Source organism: Cyprinodon variegatus, unplaced genomic scaffold (genome assembly GCF_000732505.1).
Source record: "Cyprinodon variegatus isolate N-32 unplaced genomic scaffold, C_variegatus-1.0 Scaffold271, whole genome shotgun sequence".
In the NCBI taxonomy this organism is placed as follows: Eukaryota; Metazoa; Chordata; class Actinopteri; order Cyprinodontiformes; family Cyprinodontidae; genus Cyprinodon; species Cyprinodon variegatus.
Window position 1 is genome coordinate 602,432 of NW_015150724.1, and position 9,612 is coordinate 612,043.

Below are 9,612 nucleotides of genomic sequence, written 5' to 3' on the forward strand. Positions count from 1 at the left end.
AAAAAAAACCCACAGGCAGGATTTTTTTTTAAATAGAAATTTTCTAAATTTTGGTACAATATCGTCTGATAAAGAATACATTTATATACATGTTTAAGCCAGAATGATTTGACATTTATATATGACTTCCCAACGACTTTAATAAAATTATGTTTTCAAACAGTCATGCTAAAGCTGTAGTTCCTGTAAATCATCAGAGCGTACTGGACTGAGGGATGTGGGTTCTGCTTTTTTACTGAACCTCCACCTGCTAAGCAATGTCACTGAAATGACATTAGACTCCAAACAAGGGAAGCAGCAAAGGAGCAGCAATCACCTGAAATATATAATAATCTTCATGCAGACAGCCCTCGCTTTCATCTCAGCCCAGGAGAAAACTTGTTTTAAACATTTCCTATAGACATCTGCTATCCGTTTCACCAGGTGTCTGACTAACCAGGGTCTTTCAGCCCTGAACAGGTAACTAACAGGATCACTGTGTTTCCTCAAAACAGTTTACAGTGGGTTGGACACAGCAGCTGTTGTAGATATTAGATTATTGCTAACTCAGCTGTTAAAATCAGCCATTACTGGTACTAATAATGTACTAAAAAACGAATCAGATCAAATGTCTTATGAGTAGATGTGAATGGACCTGTGAACGGTGCTGTAGTGTGAAATCAGAGGTGTGATAAAACATGAAAGCAGTTTGTCTTACTTTGGATCTCGAGGGCTGTTAGGACGGCTGTTGGTGCGGAGCCTGTTCTCTGTTATCCCCGATGGACGTTCTGGTCCTGAACCTGGACTTACACGTCTGTTAAAAACAGGCACAAATCATCAAACATGAAAACACTATTTATATGAATCCTTGTTTTAAGAAACCTTGAAATATGTTCTCATCTCACAGTTCCACAGAATTACTGGTACCTTTCATTTGAAAATAAAATGTCTCCCTTTGATCACATTATTTCCAGTCTTCCCTGGGGGTGCCATCTTTTTTTTCAGGCCTATTTCATGAGTTGATTTTTGTATATATTCGGTTGAAGTATTTTTGAAAAGGAACGTCTGGTTTTCATTTGTTAATTTAAAAAAAAAATGTTTTTCTTATCAGTCAGAATTAAGTTTCTGTACCCATTGTGGGTTTGCCTTTAACTTAACGAGGTGTACCAACAGTTGTGTCCTTGTGTGTCATGGCAATTACATGCAGAAGAGCAGTAGAGTGTACTGCCTTCCTTTACTTGTAACCTTATCCCATTGGCTTATTTAATTAATTTCTGTGACAAGCCATGTCTTAAGCCCCCCCCCCCCAAAAAAAAAAAAAAAATCAGCTAAACTATATTGTGATAAAAAAGCTATAAACAACCTATTCTTTAGGGAGATTTATTTAGGTTTAACTGGAACCACTATCTAAATATATCATAACAATTAGAAAATAAATGTATACAATAGAACTACTAAGATATACATTGTAGCAATTATTCAAGAGTTTTGAACTTCTTTTCAAATGTTTGCGCAGTGCATCCCAAAAATGTTTCTTACAAGTGGAACTTAAAAATGTAGTGCCGTTTGTGTGCATGCTCCCTTTACTTTGATGGCCCTAAATACAAGCTGACACCTTCAGTCACCTTCACTACTGATCCTAATCTTTGTTTAAATACAGTTGTGTTGCTATGGTCTCAGATAGAGCAACAAAATATAGGGTTACGGATGAATCTGAGCAGAAGGTTGAAGCAGGCTTGGTTATAAAATCATTTCCAAAGCTCCCCACAAATCTACTATTATGCAAAAACAATGGGTAAAATATCAGCCCTCCCTAACAGAAAAACAAAAAAAAAGAAGCTGTATCCACCTTGGTTCCTCTGGAGAAGTCTCCTGTCCAAGGCCGTTGGTCTGTGCGGGGCTGTGAGTGGGGCTGTTCTCTGGACTAGCTTCCTCCTTGGAGCCGTTTGTTGGAGGCGGCTCCAAGCAGGCCTTGACGCCCTCCCACTGCTGGGCTGCATTACGGATCGCTAGACGCCGCTTCTCCTTGATAATTAGATCAAATATACAAACACAGGAGGTTTGACTACTCAAGCACACTAAACAGAAGGCAAAGAAGGTTCAGTTTGTTTATAGTCTGGTGTTACATTTAGCTCATTCTGCAGAATAAAGTACAATCATTTAGTTCTTGTCTGCAGAATCAGAGCTCATTTTTAGTTTACCGTATATGTCTTTGAATCTGCTATACACTAAATCTAGAGAGAAAGACCATGCCAATCTATCAGCTTTGGAAAGCTCAGATTCATTGACACACACATTATCCCTTGGAAGGAAAAATGCCAGAAGACTGAATATTTAAGCTCATCTGAACAAAATTTATTGACCATATTTTAGGAAAGTTCAGATGAGTTTCCCTAAAAGCGCTGAGGCTTGATAAACAAACATACTGATAACCAGCAGCCATTATTATTTTGTTTTTAATTTAATGCGGCCAGGGGGGACATTCTGACTGAATGCTGTCAGCGGCACATTCACAGATGAAGAGATGACTGATAAAACTCACCGAAACAGATCATGAAATCAAGCCTGAGAAATAAGCCTTTTCCTGGAGCGCCGCTTTTCAACATTATACAAACTATCTCTAGAGATTCAAATGCCATAAAAAATAAAGTTTAGTCACATGGGATTTGGAAAAAAACAAAAGATTTCTGAAAATATAAGCAATATTTATAATTAAGATAATATACCACCTGAGGATAGACACTTAAAGACTGCTGACAAGTGGGAGCAGAAAACCGATCTCGCATCGGTCTTTGGACTGAGATGCTTTGGTATTACCTTAAACTTGACATTCATCTTTAAAAAGGTTCAAAAACGGCAAATTACTCAATAAACAGGAGTCTTTTTTGTCTTTCTGTCTCCATATTTACATCCTTCTGGGACCTAATTGCACATATAATGCAAAGGCATAAGCTAAGAACGACAAATAATGACAAAGAGATGAATAGCAAGCATCCTTAAAGAATACTTGATGTAAAATAAGAACATACTTTATACATGAAATATGGCATCTGCAGTAATATTTATATAAATTGCAGCTGGTGCTGAAACAGTTTATGAAATGGGCTGCTTCTTGGATTTTTCCTTGGGGGATGTTTAGCGTCTGCCTGCTAGAGGACAAATTCCTTTACAGCTTTAGACTTAGACTTAGAAATACTTTATTGTCATTTAGCTTTAGGAGAGAAGCTGTTCCTGAGTCAATGTGGTTGGATGCAGAGTTCCTGAATCATTTCCTTATGGAAGTGGGACAAACAGCACATTGCCCAGGTGGGTGGGATCTGCAGCCATACGTCCTGCAGCATAAACCGATCCCCTGTGCTGTCTTCATGATTCCTTTCCTTCTGCCCTACTGCCCCTCGTATCACACTGTCTCACCATAACAGCTAGCTAAAGGCTAAATAATGTGGGATAGAATAGTTTTGTTCGTACACTGATTTCTCTACACCCACAAAGAACAGCACATGTGAAGCCAGTTTTGTTCCATTACGGTTGCAAACAAAGAGCACATTTTGTCGATGGAAATTTGAATTAAAAAAAGGACATTTTCAGAAAAGGTTTGCTGTTTTTTCAGATTTTCTTATTTGACACAGATCATAATATCTTCACTGAATACAAATGTTCACTCTTGAATGAAAACAAATGTTTATGCTAACATCCAAGCTGACCAATAGAAATCTCTCCTTGCTAAAGAGGAAAACATCTGAGCAGAAGTGAAGAGAGTCTGTAAACCATAATTTAAATGTAATTTATAGAAATATATCTGGGGGGAAAAATGGGGGGGAAAAAGTAGAGAAAATTAAATCTTTAAAAATAAATTAAAAAAAAATTAATAAAAAAAATAGAAAAAACAAAATCTGAGAAAAGAGCAAAGTTACTCACAAAATTTTTGTATGTTTTATTTCTAGAGTGAACTTTTCAAATCTCAATTTACAACATGTATTTATTTAAATTTCCATTTACGGTACAAAACATCTTCTTTGCTTGCAAAAATAATGCAGCAAAATTCACAACTTAAGAACACTTTGCACTAGTGCAAGACAGTCCTGCAGAAAATAACCCTGAGATTCTTTACTGAACAACTAAGTATGACACAAACCTTCCAGCTGCTGCTGCTGCTGCTGCTAAGTTTGGAAAGTTAAGACCTTATTTTAAAGGAAAATTACTTTTTAGTCAAAAGTAAAGGTGGTTGGGTGGTTTAGTGGGTTGGTTGAAAGGATCAGTCCCTTCAAAACTAAGACAATTGTTCAGAAATCTCAGAGATCTCTCTTCAGAGATCACATATAGTGCCTCAAACAGCCACCACTCTTCCAGTGTCTTGTCATATATGCCCTAAAATGTTCTTGTTTATAAAGAAAAAACAAAACAAAAAATATGACTGAAAAACCCAGTCTTAACGTTTTTCAAATATTAATCATTACACCAAAAACAAAGCAAAAACAAAAACTGGTCACTTGTCATTTATTATTTTCTGCAACCTGAGATAGTAATAGCATTTTTTTTACATATATATACTGCATGTGAGCTTGCACAGTTCAGACAGATATTTAAACCCAGATAAAAGTAGAAATAACTGGTACCTTATGAATGGTCTGCTTTTGACTCTCCTTCTTCTTTTCTTCCTCTTTTCGTGTCAATACACCTGCCATGCGCCGATCCTCGTCCTGAAAAAGAAAGCTGGTGCAATCACTGAGACGCTCCTTTAATAACGAGCTGTGAATTATTCAACAGAGCCTGGGGTGGGGTGGGGGGGGTCACAAAAGAGACATTCTGGGTCTGAGAGACTCTCCACAGCACCAGAGATGGAGGCACTATAGAAGCAGGCGAGGGATCCTAACACCAGCCGACTCCATCACAGGATTATCTGTCTGATTTCCAGTTTCAGATAAACTGAGCCCAGCTGTTGTGGAAAGACAGAACTCCCAGAATGCAATGCTTCCGACACAATCTGAGCGTGCTGGCTGAGAGTGAGGGGATATTCAGCTTTAAAAGACAAGCAGTCAGAGACGAGCTTCCGATTGCACAACAGAGTTTGATCCACTGAGACAGAGGAAATGATTACAACATTTCACTTAAATTAAGTGCAAATTAATTTCTTTAATTCTCTTTTCAAAAACATAAGTTTTTTTTTCAGTAGTTTTCTTTTTTAGAAAGATCTAAAAAAGCGGAAACCTTAGAAGGCATCTTCCGATACTCAACTTAATTTCAATTCAGTTTATCAAGATAGCATCAATTGACAGCGCACGTCATCTCAAAGCCCTTTAATGAGTCCTTTCAATCAGATCAGGCAGACAGATTGGTTAAAAAGATTCAATGACTGCATCTCGTCATTGACTATACAGGCTTTGCTCCTCCTGGATGAGAACAAATATGAATCCCACGCAGTTATAAACTGTATATTTGGGTGGTTTATGAGAGTAAAAAACTAATACGGTGTTTTATGAAATTATTAATAATACTTGAAATTTTTCACATTTTCTTTAAATGTGAACCACATTAACAACAATAGTTTTTATTGGGATTTTATGTCCAACGAACACAAGAAAGGGTGCCTTTTTTAAACTGAAAGAAACGTGTACTAATTGTATTTTTCTAATAAAACACATTAATAATAACACTAATAAACACAAACAAGTCTAAATGGCTACCAGAAGGTAACCATCCACACCATGATCAGGGTGTGTTTAAAGGTCAGGAAAATTGTTTTGAAGGCAAAGAAAAATTCAAAAATAACTTAAAGTGAAGGTGATGCATGGATGAGTCACCAGAAGAAAGCATTTATTACACAAATACCACAAAGTGCCCTCTAACTAATGAGAGCACAAAGACAAGCCTCAACGTTTCTGGACCAAAACTCAATTGGATCGATGAGGCCAAGAGCATGAGACCAACATGGCCTATGGTGAAAGATTCACCAATCCTACTGTCAAACATGGTGTTGGACCACTGAGGTTTTTGGGATGCAGGAACTACAAAGGCACAGAAGACTTGGTAAAGTTGATGCCAGAATCAATGTAGGACATTACCGGAAAATCGTGGAGGCAAATTTCATTCATCATCCCAGAAGCTACGCATGGGATGTATTTGGATGTTCCAGCATGACAATGATCTATCAGCTGGGGTATGGAAACTTTTGATCAAGAACATCTGGGTAGTTTCTGATCTCATTATGATTTGAAAGAGGTAAAAACTGTTGTTTGACAATAAATGGCTTCATAAAACCACTAATCATGAGTGAAAAACAGTTTTGGTGTTTTTTTCATTTATATTCTCTGAAAAAAAATTCCACCAGGGTATGTAAACCTATGAGCACAACCATACATTTAATGCTAAGGTGAATATTTTATTATAACTTCACAAATAAAGCACACAATATGCTTAAACTTCACCTTCCCTTTTTTCTGAACTGAAATTATCAGAACTATGATCTAGTCGACCAGCAGCTAGCCTTACGTCTGACAGATTAGTAACAGCATAGTGCAGAGGAGGAATGTTTTTCCAAAGCAGTTCAGGTGGAGGATGGTTTAGATCATTTTTAATAAAAAAGACTTAAAGGTACACTATGCAACCGGTGTTGATTTTCCAGCGAGGCTCCCCCCAGAGGACGAAAGTAAAAGTGCACTGTCGTAAATATGCACAGCTGTTCTCCTGGTTTCTCCGTCAAGCCAGGCGCGGTTGTTTTGAGCTTAGCAGACAGGCGAACGCAACGAATGACTAAGCATACGCGCTGCTGCTCGAGATGGAAAAATTGAATTTTTGCTGCTCGACGCGCCGCGTCAACCAATCAGAGAAGCTGATCTGGGAGCTGGCAGGGAGAGAGACACAGCGCTGATGATCAGAGCGCTATGATCGCTCCTCTTAAACAGTTATTGACGCCTAAATTAACTTAAAATGCAGAAATCTGCCGACAGAATATGTTCGCTTTTATTATCCTGCTGCCTGCAGTTTGAATTATTTAGATGAAAAACACCTACCAGCTGCCGCGGTGAACCGCGAGGAGGCGACCCGGCCAGAGGCTGCTGATGAAGGGATTCCTACTGTCGGCGCACCGCTGGTATGTGGGGGTCTGAGCGGCTCCGACAGAAATAATATTAGAAGGCAGGATTGTAATCTGAATGAACTGACTGCACTGATTACGTTTTCAGGTGTATTTTCTCACTTAAAAACATATTAAAACTACTTTATTCCCACTGATTAGAGCAAATATAGCTGCAAGGCAGAGAAAGGATAGAGTAGCTCCGCCCAACGCGCGTCAGACACACTTTTGCACCGCGCAGCCAGAGCAGCAAAGCTGCTTCAGCCGCGCGTCAGAACTAACTGGTACAAGCAGTAAAAATGAAGCAGCAGACGCGATTTTGCTGCTTTTGCTGCGTCCGGTGTGAAAGCAGCACTGCACAAAGATCGCCACTGTGCTAGCAACGAGCATGCTTTTAACTGGGGGGTGTAGCAGTTCTCGCCGTAAAGCAAGACCGACTCTCGCGAGACTTCTGAGCCTGTGGGTGCGGGTCGGTGCTCCTGCAATTGCAAGTGCGGTATTTCCCCCACAGACCACCAGGGCGGCCGAGAATACCTTTGTTCAACCTGAAATGACTCATTTAATCATCCAAAACGTTATGGAACACATTAATTAACTGGAAAAATGTTGCATAGTGTGCCTTTAATTGCTGGAAAAAAGAAACTGACTCAGCAGGAGGCTGAAGACATTTTATAAACCACAGAAATCATAAAACTGGCAAATCTCAGTAACTCTAGACTTGTGAAATCTGAAAAAAGGGTTAAAAGTATTTTTTTCACTGTATCAAAATGATGTTTTGAGGGCAAGGTGTGTGGTACTGTCAGATTCCTTTCAGGTACAAGCTCAGACCTGGGTGCTCCCTCCTTGACAGCTTCTAAATGCATACTAACACCACACTGCTTAACACGTCTCTGCCATGGGGCAAAAATACAAAGGATTGGTATTTATGTGTTTTCTTTTTTTTTCTTTCAAAATCTTATTTATTTAGTTTGCAACATTCAAAGTAAGCTACAATATGAGGGGCTGTTTCATCCTTAGTAAGAGAAAAGATTTTAGGTCTTCAAGTCTTTTTTTTTATTGCTAGAATTTGTTTGAAAATGCCCATATGCATAGATGTAATAGCTCCAATATAAAAGCCAATATACTTCAATTAAAGGCTGAACTAAAAACTTACTTTGGATCAATGGAAGGCAGACAAATATAGGTTCACAAAACATTAACATTAGGCAAGAAAAGCATCAATAGTAAGAATTCCCACTTTTTTCCTTCGCATAGGTTCATAAACCAGCAGCATGTTTGGTGAAATACTTTGAGTCTAATGTGCATCTCAAACCCCAGTCTCCTCTTTGTTCCATTAAACCATAAAGGCCTTAAAAATCTACGGTGACTCTTACTGTGATGCGCTTCATGTCCAGCTGTCTCAGGTGAAGCACACAGCGCAGGACGGCCTGCTTGTACCATGTCTCCAGGGCTACAGGATTCCCATCCAGGGTGAGCTCAGAAAGGGAGTGAGACTCTCCAAGGCAGGCTAGCTGATCAAAACTAGACAGAAAGAAGAAAATATTCAGCTCTTAGATGCAATCTGTCATTTCTTCAACCACTGAACCTTAGAATATGCTTAAATAATAGAGCTGCATCCTGTAATTAACATTGAAGTGGAAGAGAACTACATCCTTCACAGTCTTCATATCATAAAGGAGCATGTTTAGTTCTAGAGTAGCAGAGACATGACAATATTAGCGTGAATTATACATAAAACCAATGTACCCTGCATGCAGTCTGAGGAAGGTTAAATAATGACCTGACTTACACCTTGGCAGCATTAGCTCAGCTTTCCTCCTATTTACTTCATGAAAAGTTGGGGGAAATGGAATTTGATTGTTTTGTTTTTGTAAAAAACAAAACATTGTTTGTAAAACTTATTTAGATTTCAACAGTTCGTTTTCTGTACTGACTCTTTGAGGAGGCGGTCGCATTTTCCTGCTGCTCCCCCACCTCCCTGATCTGTCCATGCTTTGCTTTGTCTTGTCTTTTCTGAGCTCTCTCTTCATACCACCCAAACTCAAAAAAATTGATCTAGTCAGCTGGTCTCTCAATTCAATTGATCAAATTTTCTCAACTGGAAGACAGGGAAAAGGGGCCCCTTCCTGTCCTGCCGGGAGATACTTTGTGGGATACACCATGGACTCCTGGAAGGCTTGGAGGATGGTGTGTTTCACAATGTTGTCAGTGGAGGATACCGAAGATGTATGGATATTTGGTTCTATGATACTCGGATTTCTCCTGTTTGGATTTGGGGGATACCTGATGTGTCTACAATTACAGCGGATGTAGGCGGCAATTTGGGCATTGATCAGCCCCTCAACCGCTGCCAGTTGATGCGCTCACAAAGGCTGTGAATGAGCATGATCGGGAGATGAGCCGCATTCTGGGTGCGATTGAACGCAGGCAGGCTGCGGTGGTTGAACTCAAAGGTCAGATGGGACAATATCTTGGATGTGCATGCTCGCCTTAAAGGAATAGTACACCCAAAACATGATTAGCCTTCATTTTCTACTCACCTCCATGCGGAACAACACTCT

General features: G+C 39.3%; 1 protein-coding gene across 1 annotated transcript in view; it reads right to left on the reverse strand.

Annotated features, from left to right (window-relative positions):
• Positions 1-9,612, reverse strand: part of lrrc49 (leucine rich repeat containing 49) — a 62,131-nt gene that overhangs the window by 24,523 nt on the left and 27,996 nt on the right. Inside the window, exons 8-11 of the mRNA XM_015382974.1 lie at positions 8,425-8,572; positions 4,596-4,679; positions 1,829-2,004; positions 698-793 (exon numbers count right to left, since the gene is read on the reverse strand). Of these exons, the coding sequence (XP_015238460.1) occupies positions 698-793; positions 1,829-2,004; positions 4,596-4,679; positions 8,425-8,572 (504 nt within the window). The remainder of the gene's footprint in view (positions 1-697; positions 794-1,828; positions 2,005-4,595; positions 4,680-8,424; positions 8,573-9,612) is intronic.